Below are 21119 nucleotides of genomic sequence, written 5' to 3'. Positions count from 1 at the left end.
AGAAAAGGAAGAGCAGAGCCCCTTGTCTGAGTCGTGGGACGTGGATGAGGGTCTGATCTCTAAACTCAAGGAACAGTACAAGAAGGAGCGCAAGGGCAAGAAAGGGGTGAAGAGTAAGTCGGACAGGAACCTCTCGCTCGCCGCCTCCTCTTTCTTTCTTTACTCCTTATTTCTTCTAGTGCTCAACCGATAACAGCTTTCAAACACTGAAATCTGGAAAACAGGAAGCTGATATGATGCTTGTGCGGCTGAAAATTGGTGAATCTCATAAAACATGACCAGGTCATATTTCAAGGATACATATTCAATATTTATTTGTTTTTATATATTTTTAGGACTATTCCTTTTTTTCAAATTCTCTTTCTTAACTGGTTATTAATACAATATTTTACTACATTACTTTTCAATTAGCCATTTTTCCCTCAGAAATTGCTGGTAAATTAAATAAATTACTATAAAGTCAATTTTTTTAACAGAAAGAATATTATTTATTTAATTGTTATTTATTATTATTGTTTTTGTTTTTATAAATTTAAAACAGTCTTTTTTATCTTGTAAATGTATCTTTGTTTTATTTACAGCTACATTTGTAATATTATTCATAATTGCTTCTTTTTTTTTTTTGGAGGAAATCTGATGCGAACATGTCTTGTTTTTGTAAGAATTACTCATTTATATTTTTGGCATTATTTACACCCCAGATTCTCTTTACTGGTTATTAATACAATGTTTTTACTACATTAGAGTAAAAAATTTTACAGGATTTTCTTTTCAATGAGCAATTTTCCCTGGGAAATTGCTGGTAAATTAAATTAAATAAATTAGTAAAAAAAATTCAAAAAGTTAATTTTTTCAACAAATACTGAAATATTATTATTTATTTTATATTATTTTGTGTATGTTTGTTGTTTTTTACAGCTATTTTTTTTTATATTCATAGGTTTTGTTTTGTTTTTTGTTTTTTTTTAGGAAATCTCAATAAGCATTTTTCCCTCAGAAATTGCTAGTAAATACATTTAAATAAATTACTAACAATTTCAAAAAGTCAAATTTTTACCGGAAAGACTGAAATATTATTATTTACTTATTATTTACTTATTTATTTAGTAAAACAGTCTTATTTATCTTGTAAATTTATCTTTGTTTTATTTAAAATAATTTTTTTTATAAAAAATTTTTTTTTTTTTTTTTTTGAAGAAATCTGACCTGAACATGTCTTGTTTTTGTGAGAATTACTCATTTATATTTTTTGCTTTATTTACATCCCAAATTCTCTTTACTGGTAATTAATATAATGTTTTTACTACTTTACAGTAAAAAAAGGTAAATTAAATGAAATTACTAAAATGTTTTAAGTCACATTTTTAAACATATTATTTATTAATTTTTTTATTATTGTTATTTATTGATTTATTTTTTAGAAAATCTGACCTGAACTTGTCTTGTTTTTGTGAGAATTACTCATTTATTTATTCCAGTCAGTCTAAAGGCAGTTTCTGTCAGAGTTATCAGATGTTGCTGATCATGTCAGAATTGGCTGTTTATTTGGCCTGATGCATCGGTTTATCACTACTTTCTTCTAATGTACCTGCATAAGTTCTTTCTCTCAAAAATCATTTGCTAGTTTGACAAAAATCCAGCCGCTCTCTTCAGTCCTCCCCGTTGCTCATCCGTTCACAGACTCTCTGTCCCGTCATCCGTCATCCGCTCCTGTGTTCTGTTCCTTCCCTTGTCTTTTCTTTTAGGATCCAGCTGCATTTCTCACACAACTACCGTTTCTTTTCTCCCTCTTCATTTTGTTCTTCAGCTGCTCGTTTCTGTTGCTGTCTTTGCATTTATGCTGGTGCTCTGAGAGGGGTGTGGCTCTAATGTTTGCTCCGCCCCTCTGTGGTTGGGGGTGTGTTTAAACCAGGCTCCGCCCCTTCTCTGCTTCCATTATAAGAAAGTTCAGATGGGACTTTATTTATTATCACTGATTTTTCCTCTGATTTTTTTCTAGGGCTTCATTTCTTTGTCATTTCATCCCTACAGATTTATTTTCGTGGAATATCCCTCCATCAGAAAACAGTCCATTAAAGCAAAGTTAAAGTTGAACCGTAAACCTAGACCAGAGATGCCCTTTCAGGATTATTATAGTTAACTAAATGTAAAAAATATATATATATATAAACAATTTTCACTACTTGAAAATATTAACAAAACCTCTAATAGTATCTCAATGATTCATCACAAGAAAAGGGGAAAAATTTGTCATTGAAGCATATTTTCATTTGTTTTAACAGTTTAGTTTTATTTTTGTACTGAAATATAAAATAAGTGAATTTAAAATAATTTAAACATTCAAATTTAAATTATTTAATTAAAAAAAAATTAAAAAAGTGTTTGTCTAATTTGCTCCTGAATTGAGGTAGAAAACCATTGAAATTCAGATTTTTTAGATGACAGTAAATATCAACATACCTTTATTTATAATTAACATTTTTGTTTTAACATAATTTTTTTTATTTTTGTAAAATAAGTGGAAAAAATAATAAGAGTAAAAATAATTGTAAAAATAAATTAATAAACAAAAATATTTATTATTATTTATTTAAAAATAAATACATTTACTACATTTTGGTCTAATATAGTAATATAATTAATATAATACTTGTAAACATTCTAAAAATATATTTTAATTTTTTTTTCATTTAAAAAATGTAGTATATAATTTTTAATTTACATTTTTGTTTTAAAAATTTTTTTGTAAAATATTAAAAAAAAAATTATAAGAGTAAAAAATAATTGTAAACAAAAAAAGTAATATATTTTTTGTAATATAGTAATATGACAATTTTATTCCAGTACAGCAGTGTTTATTGTCTGATTTTCTCCTGGATTAAGGTAGAAAACCAATTAAATTCAGCATATCTTCATTTAAAAAAAAAAAAAAAAAAAAGTGAAGTGAATTTGTTTTTTTATTCTAAAAATTGCTATTTAAATATTTGTTTAATTATTTACAAAAATAACAATTGAATATATTATAATATAATATATTTGGAAACATATGCAAATAAATATGCACCATTTATGTTTGTCTCACCTCCCTTAATCAGGTTTGATTTTTGTCTCTTCATATTAAAAAGTTTGGGCATCTCTGGCCTGGACAAAGCATAGAAGCACAAATGCTGCTTTATTGATTAAAAGCATTTAAAAAAAATATTGGTCAAAGGTGGGCTAAATTGTGACTGGGTTTCTCTCATCGTCAGAATCAGATGAAGTGTGGTTGTTGTGTGTTTTAGGGCCGAACCGCTGTAAACTGCAGGACATGTTGGCTAACCTGCGTGACGCGGAAGACCTTTCGTCCATCCAGCCGCCGGTGGCTCCTCCCGTCCGTCCCAGTCTGCCCCGCCTCAACGAGCATCCGCTGGGCCGCACCGACGAGGGTATTTCTGACACTCATGATCCAGTTCAACCCTCTGTAGATGCTGTTGTGTGCTCATGTGTGTTTGTTTTTGCAGTGGAAGCCCTGACGTTCCCTCCGTCCTCAGGAAAGTCCTTCATCATGGGGACGGACGAGACGATGGAGAGCGAACTGGGTCTCGGAGAACTGGCCGGACTCACTGTGGCCAACGAGGCAGAGAACCTGTCCTACGACGTTAGTACATATTTTTTTTTACAAATTTGGACATGATACACAAATATATGACGCCGTTTAGTGCCATGTTAAAAAATAAAAGTATCTTGTAATATTCCGACTTTATTCTGGTAATATTCCGACTTTATTCTGGTAATATTCCAACTTTATTCTCGTAATATTCCAACTTTATTCTCGTAGTATTACGACTTTATTCTTGTAGTATTTCGACCTTATTTTCGTATTATTCCGACTTTATTGTTGTAGTATTGCGACTTTATTCTCGTAGTATTCCGACTTTATTCTCGTGGTATTCCGACTTTATTCTCGTGGTATTCCGACTTTATTCTCGTGGTATTCCGACTTTATTCTCGTAATATTTCGACTTTATTCTCGTAGTATTTTGACTTTATTCTCGTGGTATTCCGACTTTATTCTCGTGGTATTCCGACTTTATTCTCGTGGTATTCCGACTTTATTCTCGTAATATTCCGACTTTTCTCGTAGTATTTCGACTTTTCTCGTAGTATTCCGACTTTATTCTCGTGGTATTCCGACTTTATTCTCGTAATATTTCGACTTTATTCTCGTAGTATTCCGACTTTATTCTCGTAATATTTTGACTTTATTCTCATAGTATTCCGACTTTATTCTCGAAGTATTCCGACTTTATTCTCGTAATATTCCGACTTTATTCTCGTAGTATTCCGACTTTATTCTCGTAGTATTCAGACTTTATTCTCGTGGTATTCCGACTTTATTCTCGTAGTATTCTGACTTTATTCTCGTAGTATTCCGACTTTATTCTCGTGGTATTCCGACTTTATTCTCGTAGTATTCTGACTTTATTCTCGTAGTATTCCGACTTTATTCTCGTAGTATTCCGACTTTATTCTCGTAGTATTCCGACTTTATTCTCGTGGCATTCCGACTTTATTCTCGTGGCATTCAGACTTTATTCTCGTGGCATTCCGACTTTATTCTCGTAGTATTCCGACTTTATTCTCGTAATATTTTGACTTTATTCTCATAGTATTCCGACTTTATTCTCGTAATATTTTGACTTTATTCTCGTAGTATTCTGACTTTATTCTCGTGGTATTCCGACTTTATTCTCATAATATTTTGACTTTATTCTCGTAGTATTCCGACTTTATTCTCATAATATTTTGACTTTATTCTCGTAGTATTCCGACTTTATTCTCGTAATATTTTGACTTTATTCTCGTAGTATTCCGACTTTATTCTCGTAGTATTCCGACTTTATTCTCGTGGTATTCCGACTTTATTCTCGTAGTATTCCGACTTTATTCTCGTAGTATTCAGACTTTATTCTCGTGGTATTCCGACTTTATTCTCGTAGTATTCTGACTTTATTCTCGTAGTATTCAGACTTTATTCTCGTAGTATTCCGACTTTATTCTCATAATATTTTGACTTTATTCTCGTAGTATTCAGACTTTATTCTCGTAGTATTCCGACTTTATTCTCATAATATTCCGACTTTCGTAGTATTTCAACTTTATTGAAGTTTCTTCATCTCAGTGGAAATTAACCTTGTTTATGAACATGTTTCCTGCTTTTCTCAGATCACTAATAATAAAGACGCCCTGCGGAAGACGTGGAACCCCAAGTTCACACTCCGAAATCACTTCGATTCCATCCGCGGTCTCGCGTTTCACCCCATTGAGCCGGTTCTGGTCACTGCATCTGAAGATCACACGCTGAAAATGTGGAACCTGCAGAAAACCGCCCCCACCAAGAAGTGAGAGCACCAGCCTCATTTTACTATTTATTATATAAATAATAAATTATATATAAAAAAATAAATTATATTTAGCTTTTATTAATATTTTAAAAACAATTTAATTTTTTCGCTTTCATTTTAATTTTTGTTTAATTGTTTGTTATCTTGTTATGTGCTTTTGTCAGGTTTATTTGTTTTAATGTTTAGGTTTAATTTATTTTTCAGGTTTTTTTTTTAATTACTATTTAGTTTTAATTTGTTTTTATTTCAGTTTTTATGGTATTAGGTTTGATTTATTTTTATTTCCGTTTTAAGTTTTTTTTATATAATACTATTTAGTTTTAATTTACTTTTTAGTTGTTGTTTTTTTCGTTCTTAGTTTTTAATTTGTTTTATTTCCAGTTAGAAATTTTAGTGCTTCAATTATCTATTATTTATATATATTTTTTAAATATTACTCTTTAGGTTTAAATTTTTTTATTTCTTTACTTTTACTTTTTTTAAATGTTACTTTTTGGTTTCATTTATTTAATTTTTTTTTTTTTTTTTTATGTTACTAAGTTTTGATTTATTTTTATTTCCGCTTTTTGTCAGTTTTTAAGTAGTTTTTAAATATTAATATTTAGGTTTATTAAGGTTTAATTTGTTTCTATTTCAGTTTTAGTTTTTATTTGTTTTATTTTCAGTTAGACATTTTAGTGCTTAAAATTTGAAATGTTGCCTATTTATTTTTATTTCATGTTTTTTATGTTTTATGTTTCCTCTTTTTAATATTACTCTAGGTATCATTTTTTTATTTCTTTACTTTTAATTTTCATTTCTTTAAATATTACCTTTTTGTTCAATTTATTTTATTTTTATTTCAGGTTTTTCATTTTAATGCTTCAATTAGAAATGTTTTATTTTTTTATTTCAGGTTTTTTCATATATAATTTTTTGTATTCTTTTTTTGAAGTCAGAAAACAAACTCAACAAAAAGTAGAAAAAAATTAATCTTTATTTCAGAAATGTACTATTAGTTTTAGTTATAGTTAAGGATAACCTTGTGCTTTGCTGGTGTCAGTCAGTATAACCTTGTGTTGGTTGTTTCAGGTGCGCTGCTCTGGATGTGGAGCCCATCTATACGTTCAGGGCTCACAGGTACATGATCACATTCAGATCTTATAACCAGTATAAACCAGCAGCTGTCTAATGTGGTTCATGTGTAATGTCCTGGTCTGGTCTGGTCTCAGGGGTCCGGTTCTCTGTGTGGTGATGAGCTCCAGCGGTGATCAGTGTTTCAGCGGCGGTTTGGACGGGACCATTCAGTGCTGGAACACGCCGAACCCCAACATCGACCCGTACGACTCTTACGGTGCGTCTCTGTTCACCTGCAGACGTCAGTGAGTGGGTCTGAGCGTGTAGTAATGGTGTCTCTCTCTCTCTGTCTGTCATAGAGCCGTCGGTGCTGAGGGGGGCGCTGTCCGGACACAGCGATGCCGTCTGGGGTTTGGTGTACAGCTCGCCTCATCACAGACTGCTGTCCTGCTCCGGCGACGGGACGGTGAGGCTGTGGAGCGCAGCGGAGACCACTCCCGCCATCGCCGTCTTCAACGAGAACAAAGGTTCAAAAACACCTCAAAACAACTAAACACACATCAGTTTGCAAGAAATTGGATTATTGTATTTCATGTTTGTGAAAATATTAAATACATGGGGTTGTGGACCCCAAAATAAATAATAATTTAAAAAGGTGACTACAGCTGCAACAATTCACCTAATTAATGTAAACATTTTACAATTAATTGAAACTTTTTTTTATATTATTACAATATTAGTACTATTATATTTTTTTGTTTGTTTGTTTATTGTATTCAATTTTAGCATTAAAATTAACTCTAAAATAAAATACAAATTTAAAAAAATGACTGTTTCTGCAATTAACCTAATTAATGTAAACATTTTACAATTAATTTAAACTTTTTTTTTTTAGTATTTTCAACTGATAGTTATTAATATTTTACTTTTTTTACCATAATATTATATTTTTTTGTTGTCGTTGTTGTTTATTGTATTAAATTTTAGCATTAAAATGGACTAATATTTTGCAAATTTTTAACTAAAATATTATTTATATTTATATATATTTTTGTATTAAATTTTAGCATTAAAATGGGCTTTAAAATACTGCTGCATCTGCAAACAATTCATCTAATTAATTTAAACATTTTTTCTTTTTTTGTATTTTCAACTCTGATAGTTATTAATATTTTGCAATTTTTTACCAAAATATTATGTTTTTTTGTTGTTGTTGTTTATTGTATTCAATTTTAGCATTAAAATGGACTAATATTTTGTGAATTTTTAACCAAAATATTTTATATATATATATATATATATATATATATATATATATATATATTTATTTAATTTTTATTTTTTTATTTTTTTAAATTGTAGCATTAAAATTGCCTTTAAAATACTGCTGCATCTGCAAACAATTCTAATTAATTAAAAAAAAAATCTTTTTAACTCTGATAGTTATTAATATTTTACAAATTTATATATATATATATATATATATATATATATATATATATATACTTTTATTTTATTAAATCTTATCTGAATTAATTATCCTTTTTGTTGTTTTATTTCATTCAATTTTAGCATTAAAATTTTAAAAAGGTTTTTTTTAAATGATATATATATATATATATATATATATATATAAAGAGCTCATAATAATCAATGTAAAAATACAGCTAACTAACACAATAAAACACAATTAAAAACATGATTTTTGAACATTTTTAAAAACTGAGTTATCTGTTTTTGCAAACAAACTCTTCATATATTATATATATTCATGTTTTTCTCCTGCTGTCATTTTTCATGATGAATTTCAGCAGTGACACAAACTAATAAATAATAAAGTCTTTAAATAGCAATTTACAGTACATCAGTTGAAAAATAATGAATTTCAAATAATTTTGTTTATTTTCTGAATTGTTTGGTTGTCATTTTGTGTTTGTCATTGGTGATTATGTTCAGGTGATATAAACAGGTAGTTTTGTGAGAGCGCAGACACATGAATGAATAGTTTGGTGTGTGTTTCAGAGCTGGGCGTCCCGTCGTCGGTGGATCTGGTGTGCAGTGATCCGGCTCACATGGTCACGGCGTTCACTAACGGCAGGATGGGCATCTTCAACATGGAGACCCGACAGCTGGTGCTGGAGCTCGAGTCACAAGCGGCTGGAAAACCTGGTACGTCACAACAGCTTCTGTGATTTCAACAGATACTTGACAGAAACATTTCTAGAAATCTCAATAAAAGAAATAATGATCTAATCTGTTAGTCTCTCTGACGTTGATGTGTTTGATGTTCAGATGCGCCGTGTCAGATTAATAAAGTTCTCAGTCACCCGACGCTCCCCATCACCATCACAGCACAGGAAGACCGACACATCCGATTCTTCGACAACAACACAGGTGACACAGAGATCAGCTGTTTTTTATGTTTTTATTTCTGCATGCATGTATTCACACATGTTGATATTTTTCCTCAGGCAAGTTGATCCACTCTATGGTCGCTCATCTGGATGCTGTCACCAGTCTGGCGGTGGATCCCAATGGTCTCTATCTGATGTCTGGTAGTAAGTACTCCAGAACATGAGCTTTACTCAGTCATGCAAACACTTGTAATGGTGTTCTTTTATCAGGTAAAGGTCAAAGAAAACCAAAAAATGTCCAGTTGCTCTGATTTTGCTTTGCATATAAAGACCTTTATTGTTTTGTTTATGATGTGTGCATGTATGTTTATGGTTCGGCCTCACGACTAGATGGATAACCTGATTTTCTTGCATTTTCAGTTTTTTTTTTATAATATGTGACCCTGGACCACAAAACCAGTCATAAGGTTAAATTTTACAAAACTGAGATGTATACATCATATGAATCCTCAATAAATAAGCTTTCTATTGATGTATGGTTTGTTGGGATAGGACAATATTTGGCCGAGATACATCTATTTGAAAATCTGGAATCTGAGAGTGCAAAAAAATCAAAATACTGAGAAAATCACCTTTAAAGTTGTCCAAATTAGGTTCTTAACAATGCATATTACTAATCAAAAATTACATTTTGATATATTTACAGTAGGAATTTTACAAAGAATCATCATGGAACATGATCTTTACTTAATTTCCTAATGATTTTTGGCATAAAAGAAAAATCTAAATACATTCAATGTATTTTTGGCTATTGCTACAAATATACCCCAGCGACTTAAGACTGGTTTTGTGGTCCAGGGTCACATATTAAGAAAGGCTGTGTTCATTTAATGTGTAATTTGATGCAATTTATTAGGGAAAAAATAATGTGTAAAAATGCATTTCACTTAGCCACCCCACTTTTTTGAACGAATCAATTCAGTGATTCAGTGAATCATTCATAAAGACAGTCACTAGCCAATAATTCAGTTATTGATTCATAAAGACAGTCTCTTCATTTTTGAATGAATTCAAGTTTTTGAGTGAATCAGGTGAGTCAATGATTCAGTGACTTGTTCTTTTAAGACAGTCACTTACTTTATTTTTGATTGAATCTACATATTTGAACAAAACAAGTGAGTCTGTGATTCAGTGACTCATTCATAAAGACAGTCACTGACTTTCATAAAGACGGTTGCTTGCTTCATTTCTGAATAAATCAGCCATTTGAACAAATTGAGTGAACCAATGATTCAGTTACTGATTCAAAAAGAGAGTCACTTTTTACATTTCTGAATGAATCCACGTTTTTGAGTGAATTGAATGAGTCAGTGATTCAGTGAATAAATGAATCTGTGCATTTGAATGAATTGGGTGAGTCAGTGATTCAGTGAATAAATGAATCTGTGCATTTGAATGAATTGGGTGAGTCAGTGATTCAGTGAATAAATGAATCTGTGCATTTGAATGAATTGAATGAGTCAGTGATTCAGTGAATAAATGAATCTGTGCATTTGAATGAATTGGGTGAGTCAGTGATTCAGTGACGCATTCATAAAGACAGTCATTTGCTTAATTTTTGATTGAATCCATGTTTTTGAACGAATTGGTTAAGTCAGTAATTCAACGACTCATTAAGACTGGCTCTTAGTCACTGGCTTATGAATCAGACGTTCAAACGAATAGAGTGAGTTAGTTATTCAGTGACGCATTCATAAAGACGGTTGCTTCATTTCTTTATAAATCAGCCATTTGAACAAATAGAGTGAGTCAGTGATTCAGTTACTGAGTCATAAAGACAGTCTCTTTCTTCATTCATGAATGAATTCACATTTTTGAGTGAATCAAGTGTGTCAACGATTCAGTGGCTTGTCCTTTTGAGACAGTAGCTTGCTTTTTTTTTGATTGAATCTACATATTTGAACAAAACAAGTGAGTCTGTGATTCAGTGACTCATTCATGAAGACACTCACTGGCTTCGGTTCTGAATAAATCAACCATTTGAACAAATCAAGCAAACCAATGATTCAATTACTGATTCATAAAGACAGTCACTAAAAAACATGAATTTGTTCATAAAAAAAACACTTCGTTTTTGACTGAATCCACATAGTTTAACAAATCGAGTGAGTCAATGATTCAATGACTCATTCATAAAGACGAACACTAGCTTCATTTCTGAATTAATCAGCCATTTGAACAAATCGAGCGAGTCAGTGATTAAATGACTCATTCATAAAGACGAACACTTGCTTCATTTCTGAATAAATCAGCCGTTTAAACAAATTGAGTGAGTCGGTGATTAAATGACTCATTCATAAAGACGAACACTTGCTTCATTTCTGAATAAATCAGCCGTTTAAACAAATTGAGTGAGTCGGTGATTAAATGACTCATTCATAAAGACGAACACTTGCTTCATTTCTGAATAAATCAGCCGTTTAAACAAATTGAGTGAGTCGGTGATTAAATGACTCATTCATAAAGACGAACACTTGCTTCATTTCTGAATAAATCAGCCGTTTAAACAAATTGAGTGAGTCGGTGATTAAATGACTCATTCATAAAGACGAACACTTGCTTCATTTCTGAATAAATCAGCCGTTTGAACAAATCGAGTGAGTCAGTGATTAAATGATTAATTCATAAAGACGAACACTTGCTTCATTTCTGAATAAATCAGCCGTTTGAACAAATCGAGTGAGTCAGTGATTAAATGACTCATTCATAAAGACAAACACTAGCTTCATTTCTGAATAAATCAGCCATTTGAACAAATCGAGTGAGTCAGTGATTAAATGATTAATTCATAAAGACGAACACTTGCTTCATTTCTGAATAAATCAGCCGTTTAAACAAATCGAGTGAGTCAGTGATTAAATGATTAATTCATAAAGACGAACACTTGCTTCATTTCTGAATAAATCAGCCGTTTGAACAAATCGAGTGAGTCAGTGATTAAATGATTCATTCATAAAGACGAACACTTGCTTCATTTCTGATTAAATCAGCCGTTTGAACAAATCGAGTGAGTCGGTGATTAAATGATTCATTCATAAAGACGAACACTTGCTTCATTTCTGAATAAATCAGCCGTTTGAACAAATCGAGTGAGTCAGTGATTAAATGATTCATTCATAAAGACGAACACTTGCTTCATTTCTGATTAAATCAGCCGTTTGAACAAATCGAGTGAGTCGGTGATTAAATGATTCATTCATAAAGACGAACACTTGCTTCATTTCTGAATAAATCAGCCATTTGAACAAATCGAGTGAGTCAGTGATTAAATGACTCATTCATAAAGACGAACACTTGCTTCATTTCTGAATAAATCAGCCATTTGAACAAATCGAGTGAGTCAGTGATTAAATGATTCATTCATAAAGACGAACACTTGCTTCATTTCTGATTAAATCAGCCATTTGAACAAATCGAGTGAGTCAGTGATTAAATGATTCTTTCATAAAGATGAACACTTGCTTCATTTCTGAATAAATCAGCCATTTGAACAAATCGAGTGAGTCAGTGATTAAATGACTCATTCATAAAGACGAACACTTGCTTCATTTCTGAATAAATCAGCCATTTGAACAAATCGAGTGAGTCAGTGATTAAATGACTCATTCATAAAGACGAACACTTGCTTCATTTCTGAATAAATCAGCCATTTGAACAAATCGAGTGAGTCAGTGATTAAATGATTCATTCATAAAGACGAACACTTGCTTCATTTCTGATTAAATCAGCCATTTGAACAAATCGAGTGAGTCAGTGATTAAATGACTCATTCATAAAGACGAACACTTGCTTCATTTCTGAATTAATCAGCCATTTGAACAAATCGAGTGAGTCAGTGATTAAATGACTCATTCATAAAGACGAACACTTGCTTCATTTCTGAATTAATCAGCCATTTGAACAAATCGAGTGAGTCAGTGATTAAATGACTCATTCATAAAGACGAACACTTGCTTCATTTCTGAATAAATCAGCCGTTTAAACAAATCGAGTGAGTCAGTGATTAAATGATTCATTCATAAAGACGAACACTAGCTTCATTTCTGAATTAATCAGCCATTTGAACAAATCGAGTGAGTCAGTGATTAAATGACTCATTCATAAAGACGAACACTTGCTTCATTTCTGAATTAATCAGCCATTTGAACAAATCGAGTGAGTCAGTGATTAAATGACTCATTCATAAAGACGAACACTTGCTTCATTTCTGAATAAATCAGCCATTTGAACAAATCGAGTGAGTCAGTGATTAAATGACTCATTCATAAAGACGAACACTTGCTTCATTTCTGAATAAATCAGCCGTTTAAACAAATCGAGCGAGTCAGTGATTAAATGATTCATTCATAAAGACGAACACTAGCTTCATTTCTGAATTAATCAGCCATTTGAACAAATCGAGTGAGTCAGTGATTAAATGATTCATTCATAAAGACGAACACTTGCTTCATTTCTGAATAAATCAGCCATTTGAACAAATCGAGTGAGTCAGTGATTAAATGACTCATTCATAAAGACGAACACTTGCTTCATTTCTGAATTAATCAGCCATTTGAACAAATCGAGTGAGTCAGTGATTAAATGACTCATTCATAAAGACGAACACTTGCTTCATTTCTGAATAAATCAGCCGTTTAAACAAATCGAGTGAGTCAGTGATTAAATGATTCATTCATAAAGACGAACACTAGCTTCATTTCTGAATTAATCAGCCATTTGAACAAATCGAGTGAGTCAGTGATTAAATGACTCATTCATAAAGACGAACACTTGCTTCATTTCTGAATTTATCAGCCATTTGAACAAATCGAGTGAGTCAGTGATTAAATGACTCATTCATAAAGACGAACACTTGCTTCATTTCTGAATAAATCAGCCATTTGAACAAATCGAGTGAGTCAGTGATTAAATGACTCATTCATAAAGACGAACACTTGCTTCATTTCTGAATAAATCAGCCATTTGAACAAATCGAGTGAGTCAGTGATTAAATGACTCATTCATAAAGACGAACACTTGCTTCATTTCTGAATAAATCAGCCGTTTAAACAAATCGAGCGAGTCAGTGATTAAATGATTCATTCATAAAGACGAACACTAGCTTCATTTCTGAATTAATCAGCCATTTGAACAAATCGAGTGAGTCAGTGATTAAATGATTCATTCATAAAGACGAACACTTGCTTCATTTCTGAATAAATCAGCCATTTGAACAAATCGAGTGAGTCAGTGATTAAATGATTCACTCATAAAGACGAACACTAGCTTCATTTCTGAATTAATCAGCCATTTGAACAAATCGAGTGAGTCAGTGATTAAATGACTCATTCATAAAGACGAACACTTGCTTCATTTCTGAATAAATCAGCCATTTGAACAAATCGAGTGAGTCAGTGATTAAATGATTCACTCATAAAGACGAACACTTGCTTCATTTCTGAATTAATCAGCCATTTGAACAAATCGAGTGAGTCAGTGATTAAATGACTCATTCATAAAGACGAACACTTGCTTCATTTCTGAATAAATCAGCCATTTAAACAGAGTGAGTTCAGTGACTCATTCATTAAGACAGTCACTGGCTTCGGTTCTAAATATAAATCAGCCATTTTAACGAATCGAATGAGCCACTGATTCAGTTACTGGTTCATAAAGACAGTCACTGGCTTTAGTTCTGAATAAATCAGCCATTTAATGAAATGATTGAGCCACTGATTCAGTTACTGATTCATGAAGACAGTAATTGGCTTATAAAATGGCCATTTGAACAAATTGAGAGAATCAGTGATTAAATGACTCATTCATAAAGACGAACACTTGCTTCATTTCTGAATAAATCAGCTGTTTAATCAGAGTGAGTTCAGTGACTCATTCATTAAGACAGTCACTTGTTTTGTTTTTGAATGAATTAGCTGAATTCTTGATGCCACCCACTTGTGGTTAACATTTCAATATTAATAAAAAAACTACTTTTTTGTAATGTCTATTCAGTAATACTGATCTGATGCGTATTGTGTCTCAGGTCACGACTGCTCTGTGCGTCTGTGGAACATGGAGAGCAAGACGTGCATCCAGGAGTTCACGGCTCACAGGAAGAAGTTCGACGAGTCCATCAACGACGTGGCGTTCCACCCCACCAAGTGCTACATCGGCAGCGCGGGAGCCGACGCCCTGGCCAAAGTCTTCGTATGACCTTCGCCCTCCGACCAAAACCGCTTCCACGAACTGATGCGCGGCGAGGCCTGAACACGGAGCGGGACGGCGGGGGCCGGGACCGAGCCGCGCTCTGCTCCGATGATCCGGGCGGGCCTGGGTGCTCGAGGGGAAGCCAACAAACACAGAGGAAACGCCTCCTCCGTTCAGCCTCACAGGAAACTACTTGTGTAGTTTTAGCTCTCCTTGGGTTTCTCCTCTCTCTGGTTTTGCCGTCTTGCGTTCGCTCCTTTTTAACGACGTGCCTTTTGCTTCAAAGAAACGCGGATTCTCTTCGAGGGGGGGGGAACTAAACCTCTTCGATGTTTTAAACTCACCAGATTCGGACGGGAAATAACATCTGTCTAGTTTCTCATCGATTAAATCGGACGGAACAATAATGAATTCCAATTGTACATAATCTAACATTAAAATAACTTTCAGCTCAGAAAAAGTACAAAATTGCTCCGTTTCAGACTCATTTCACCTTAAAATCAAGAAAACAAAGCCTATTGAATCTTTGCTTTCTTTAATTAATTGTGATTTTGTGGTGAAACGCGTCTTAGGTGATGATACAAGCATCTGGAAACACTCCAAAGCCGTCGACCATCAGGACGTCTCCATTTAGTGCTACGTTGAATATTTAAGCTCTTATTTTTTCCGCAGAAGCGGATCCAGTAAAACTCAGCCGTTCTGTGAAATCATCTCAGCGTTGTGATGTTCCAACAAACATGGAGACAAGTTTTGACTAGATTTAGAGCCGTTTCTGAATATATTCGTTGAACTTAGTCAAAGTGATAATGCGCAAAAGTCTTATAATCGTTTGAATGTGTTGCAGTTTTTGACAAGCTGTACTCAAAAAGTACAATGATTCGGAAGTCTATATTTGTCTGAGATCTGTTGTAATGTTTATTTATTTTTTTGCCTTTTTACTTTTGCCTGTAATGCCAAACGCATACGGATTTCGCTTCAGGAAGGGACGAGCGGCTCTTCTGGTTGGCTCACTCATCCTCACCTTCTCTACCTGCACAGGTGGTGGTTTGTGTATTAGCTGAACATTATTTGAAATCTATTTTATATGTGATCGTTGGAAGCGGATACTAGTGTTTTTTATTATCATTGTGTGACTGGTGCCCGAGGTTGCAAACGAACCCGAGTTTCCTGCAGGTTGAGGTTTTTTATTTTATTACTCTTCTGGTTTATTTGAATTGGTCTGTGATTACTTGAACTATCTCGGCGTGCGTGTGCGGGTCTGCGTGTTTTTAACTGCTAGGATAGAGATTTTTGCTTTTATCGGGAATCGTTTGCCTTCAACTGATGACATGAGCACTACAAGACGAGCAGAGTGTTTGTGCGTTTCCTTCAGGTCTGTGAAATAAAAAAGTGACGTGAGTTCGCTACTCTACCAAATGATGAGAAAGGACTAGTTTGGACAAACATGAAATTGTTCGCTGTTTACTCACCCTCATGTCATGCAAACCTATGGAAGCTTGTTTCTGACAGGATAAAGTAATTGCATTTTTTTTCTCACAACACTGAGTTTATATATATATATGTGTGTGTGTGTGTGTGTGTGTGTGTGTGTATATAAGTCCTAATTGTGATATAAAAAGTCGCAATAAAATATTTTTTCAATCATGGTGGAAAAAAATTATATATATATATATATATATATATATATATATATATATATCTTTTTTTTTTTTTTTTTTTTTTTTTTCACCATGATTGAAAAAATATTTTATTGCGACTTTTTATATCACAATTAGGACTTTTTTTTCATCACAGAATAAAATTAAAAAGGTAAGTGCAGTAGGTTTTTTTTCTCACAATTATGACTTTTTTCTTAGAATTATGAATTTATATCTATTTTTCCCACCATGATTTAAAAAAAATATTTTATTGCGACTTTTTATATCACAATTAAGACTTTTTTTTTCACCACAGAATAAAATTAAAAAGGTAAGTGCAGTTGTTTTTTGTTTGTTTGTTTTTCTCACACAATTTTGACTTTTTTACTCAGAACTCTTTGAGTTTATATCTCTTTTTTTTGCCATGATTTAACATAAAACGTTGCAATAAAGTATAAATTTTTCTTTTCTTTTTTTATCACAGTAAAGACTTTTTCTTAGAATTTTGAGTTTACATCTTGTTGTAAACAATGTAAAAAAAGATAATTGCAGATTTTTTTTCTCCTGAGTTCATATCACACAGTTTGGACTTTAAGAAATGCAGGATCGAAAATCATGAGATAAAAAGCCTTTTTTATTTTTATTCTGTGGCTGAAATTTAAAAACTAAATTGCAAGATGTAAACTTAAAATTTGGATAAAAAGAATTGTAAGAGCTAAACTCAATTCTCAAAAAGAAAAAGGTCAGTATTGCAAGATGTAAGATTGATTATGAGTTTATATTCAATTTAGAATTGCAAGATATAATCTCACAATTCTGAGGTATAAAAGTCAGAATTGTTAGTTCATGTTATTATAATTCTGACATTTGTCTAAGAATTGTGAGTTTGTATCGTATTTCAGACATTTTATATTTTTTTGTCAGATTTTTAAGTTTAAAGCTAAATTGTGAGATAAAAGTGGCAATTACATTTTATTTGTTATTCTATGGCATAATTGCAAGAGATGAGCTCAAAATTCTCAAGAAAAAAAGGTCCGAATTGCGAGATTTAAACGTAAAATTGCGAATTCATATTCAACAATTCTGAGTTTATACATTGAGTTTATATTAAACTCAGAATTGCAAGATATAATCTCACATTTATGAGAAAAAAGTCAGAATAGTTAATGTTATTATAATTCTGACATTTTTCTAAGTTTATATCGCAATTCAGACATTTTATATCTTCACAATTCCCGTTTTCTTGTCAGATTTCTAAGTTTATATCTAAATTGTGAAATAAAAGTGGCAATCACATTTTTATTTGTTATTCTATGGCATAAATTAAAAAATATTGCGAGAGATGAGCTCAAAATTCTCAGGAAGAAAGGTCAGAATTGCGAGACGTACACTTAAAATTGTGAATTCATATTTAACAATTCTGAGTTTATACATTGAGTTTATACTAAACTCAGAATTGCAAGATATAATCTCACATTTATTAAAAAAAAGTCAGAACTGTTAGTTTATGTCTCGCAATTATGACATTTTCTAAAAAATCGCAGTTCTGAGATTTTCTCAGATTTTCTTCACTTTTTTCTCAGATTTCCAAGTTTGTCTAAATTTTAATTTAAAAAAAAAAATGTAATTTACCTTTTTTTTATCCCATAGTGACCAGAAGCTGCCTCATATTTGCTGTTCGCGTTTAATAGAAGAAAAAAAACAGGATTTGTTTGACATGATGGTGATTAAATAGCTCTTTTATTTTTCATTTTTGCATTCTATTCCTTTAAATCCGAGGCGCGTTTGACGTGAAGCTCGTCCACAGAGCTCTGGTTTTGGGACGTCGCTAGGGAATCGCGTGCGTGCGCGTGCGTCCGTGTTTTCGTACTAGTAAATATATTTTCAGATTTCGTTCATTTTGGTGCGTATTAATTTTAGAAATATAAGAGAATCTCAAAATGTATAGTTTTAAAGTATTGATCAACAATCTATTTATGAACCAGAATACAGTGTATATTAACCTGCGAAGCTAACAAGTGAAGATTAACCAATATTTGTGATACTAGTTGTGCTGGAGAGATTAGTTCGCGCCACCTGCTGGTCAGAGATGGGAACTGTACAGCTGACTCGGCTACTGAAGATACTAAAGTGCTATTGATTTGGTTACTGATCGATTGACGTGCTTAACGGAAACATCCGAGTATTGCGAGGGAATATTGGACGATGCACGCGCCTGTATAGAGCTGTCACTCAACTTTTAACCCTTTGGTTGTATAGAGAGAGAGAGAGAGAGAGAGTTCGGAAAGATCGTGTTAATAAATGCTATACTCCTCTTGTACATATTTTATTATTGATATTACAGTTTATTCTTGATTTTTCTCGTTGTATTCTCTTTTTTTCCTCAGATGGACATTTATCAATATAATACAATAATAAAAGAATATGTTGTATTTCACTTGCGTTTGGTGTTTTTTTTTTTGTTGTTTTGTTTTTTTTTGTCTTTCCCGATAGCAGACACTAAACCAGAAGTCTCGTCTTCCACGTTGAAGAAATAGGTGGATAAATATTGATTTGCAATGCTTTATTTATTTATTGTGTTAAAATAGATTGCTCTGTTAGATTAAGATGAAATCACAGTCCATACTAGTAGAAGCACTGTTTCGAGAAGATTTGAATCATTTGCGAATCATTTGATTTGAATCAGTGATTCGGATCGCGAATCAAACCGCCACAGTCACGTGATTTCACCTTACGTCAGAACTGTTTCGAAATGTTAATGTATTTTTTACCTGATCTCAGGCAGTTTTATAAGTTTGTAGACATTTTAATGAGACATTTGTTTAATAAAATTGAGTAGAGTCTTTACTGGCCAGTTTAGACGAGTCCTCCGTTAAAAAAATAAAATAAAACTAGAGCAAGTTTGTCAAGACAAAAGTTAGCTTGAGAAAGCCTGACTAGAAAGTTTTAAAATTCTAGGATGATTAGCAAATTATTAGCAAGTTACTAGCATGTTTCTACCATGATTAGTAACATGGTTAGCAAATTAAACACATTACTAGCATGATTAACATGTTACTAGCATGGTTAGCAAGTTACTAGTATGTTGCTAGCATGATTCTAGCACGATCGTTTAGTTTAGTATGAGTCTAGCATGATTAGCATGTTACTAGCACGTTTCTAGCTTCATTAGCATTTTATTAGTGTTGTTGGTATGATTAACATGTAGTTAGCATGTTATCACATTTCTAGCATGATTCACAAATTAGTAGCAAGTTACTACTAGTTTCTAACATGATTAGTAACAGCATGTTTCTAGCAAGATTGCTAGCATTGCTCGCATGATTCTAGCCTAATTAGCAAGTTACTAGTATGTTGCTAACATGATTCTTGCATGATTAGCAAATTAAGTTATTAGCATAATATAATTGTCTTGCTAGATTAACACTAACATGGTTGACATGTTTCTTAAGATTAACACATTACTAGTACGATTAACATGTTGCTAGTTTGTTTATACTATCATTGCCATGTTACTAGCATGTTGCTAGTATGATTCTAACATGATTAACAAGCCTGTATGTTGCTAGCATGATTCTAGCATAATGAGCAAGTTACTAGTATGTTGATAACATGATTCTAGCATGATTAGCAAATTATTAGCAAGTTAGTAGCATAATATGATTAGTAACAGCATGTTTCTAGCTAGATTAACACATTACTAGAGTGATTAACGTGTTGCCTGCATGTTTCTACCATGATTAGTAACATAGCATGTTTCTTAGCAAATTTAACGCGTTACAAGCATGATTAACATGTTGCTAGCTTGTTTCTACTGTGATTAGCATGTTGCTAGCATGATTCTAACATTATTAGCAATTTAGTAGCATATTAGTAACAGCATGTTTGTAGCAAGATTAGCATGTTACTAACATGATTAACATGTTGTTAGCGTGTTTTTACCATGATTAGCAAGTTATTAGCATGTTGTTATGTTTCTAACATGATTAGTAACGGTTAGCAAATTATTGGCAAGTTAGTAGCATGTTTCTTTCTAATATGATTAGTAATGTAGCATGTTTTTAGCAACTAGTAACATTATTGGCATGATTTACATGTTCTTAACATGTTTCTACAATGATTAGCATGTTGTTAGCATGTTACTAGCATGATTTACATATTGCTAGCTTGTTTCTACTATGATTAACATGTTTTGCTAGCAAGGTTCTAACATGATTTGCAAGTTACTAGCATGTTGCTAACATGATTAGTAATAATTAGCATATATCTTGAAAGATTAACGTGTTACTAGCACGATTAACATGTTAGCATGTTTCTACCACAATTAGCAAGTTATTAGCATGTTTTAACATAATTAGTAACATGGTTAACATGTTTCTTGAGATTTACACATTACTAGCATGATTAACATGTTGCTAGCTTGTTTCTACTATGATTAGCAT

General features: G+C 32.3%; 1 protein-coding gene across 1 annotated transcript in view; it reads left to right on the top strand.

The window, feature by feature from the left end:
* Positions 1 to 16684, top strand: part of strn (striatin, calmodulin binding protein) — a 42431-nt gene extending 25747 nt beyond the window's left edge. Inside the window, exons 8-18 of the mRNA XM_073826352.1 lie at positions 3 to 113; positions 3282 to 3425; positions 3501 to 3637; positions 5206 to 5381; positions 6456 to 6503; positions 6596 to 6717; positions 6800 to 6967; positions 8463 to 8609; positions 8733 to 8834; positions 8912 to 8998; positions 14877 to 16684. Of these exons, the coding sequence (XP_073682453.1) occupies positions 3 to 113; positions 3282 to 3425; positions 3501 to 3637; positions 5206 to 5381; positions 6456 to 6503; positions 6596 to 6717; positions 6800 to 6967; positions 8463 to 8609; positions 8733 to 8834; positions 8912 to 8998; positions 14877 to 15046 (1412 nt within the window). The 3' untranslated portion in view covers positions 15047 to 16684. The remainder of the gene's footprint in view (positions 1 to 2; positions 114 to 3281; positions 3426 to 3500; positions 3638 to 5205; positions 5382 to 6455; positions 6504 to 6595; positions 6718 to 6799; positions 6968 to 8462; positions 8610 to 8732; positions 8835 to 8911; positions 8999 to 14876) is intronic.
* Positions 16685 to 21119: the final 4435 nt, after the last annotated feature.

The sequence above is a fragment of the Garra rufa genome, chromosome 20 (assembly GCF_049309525.1).
Source record: "Garra rufa chromosome 20, GarRuf1.0, whole genome shotgun sequence".
Taxonomy (NCBI): Eukaryota; Metazoa; Chordata; class Actinopteri; order Cypriniformes; family Cyprinidae; genus Garra; species Garra rufa.
Note: the sequence above shows the minus strand (reverse complement) of the source record. Positions and strands in the feature narration are given on the sequence as shown.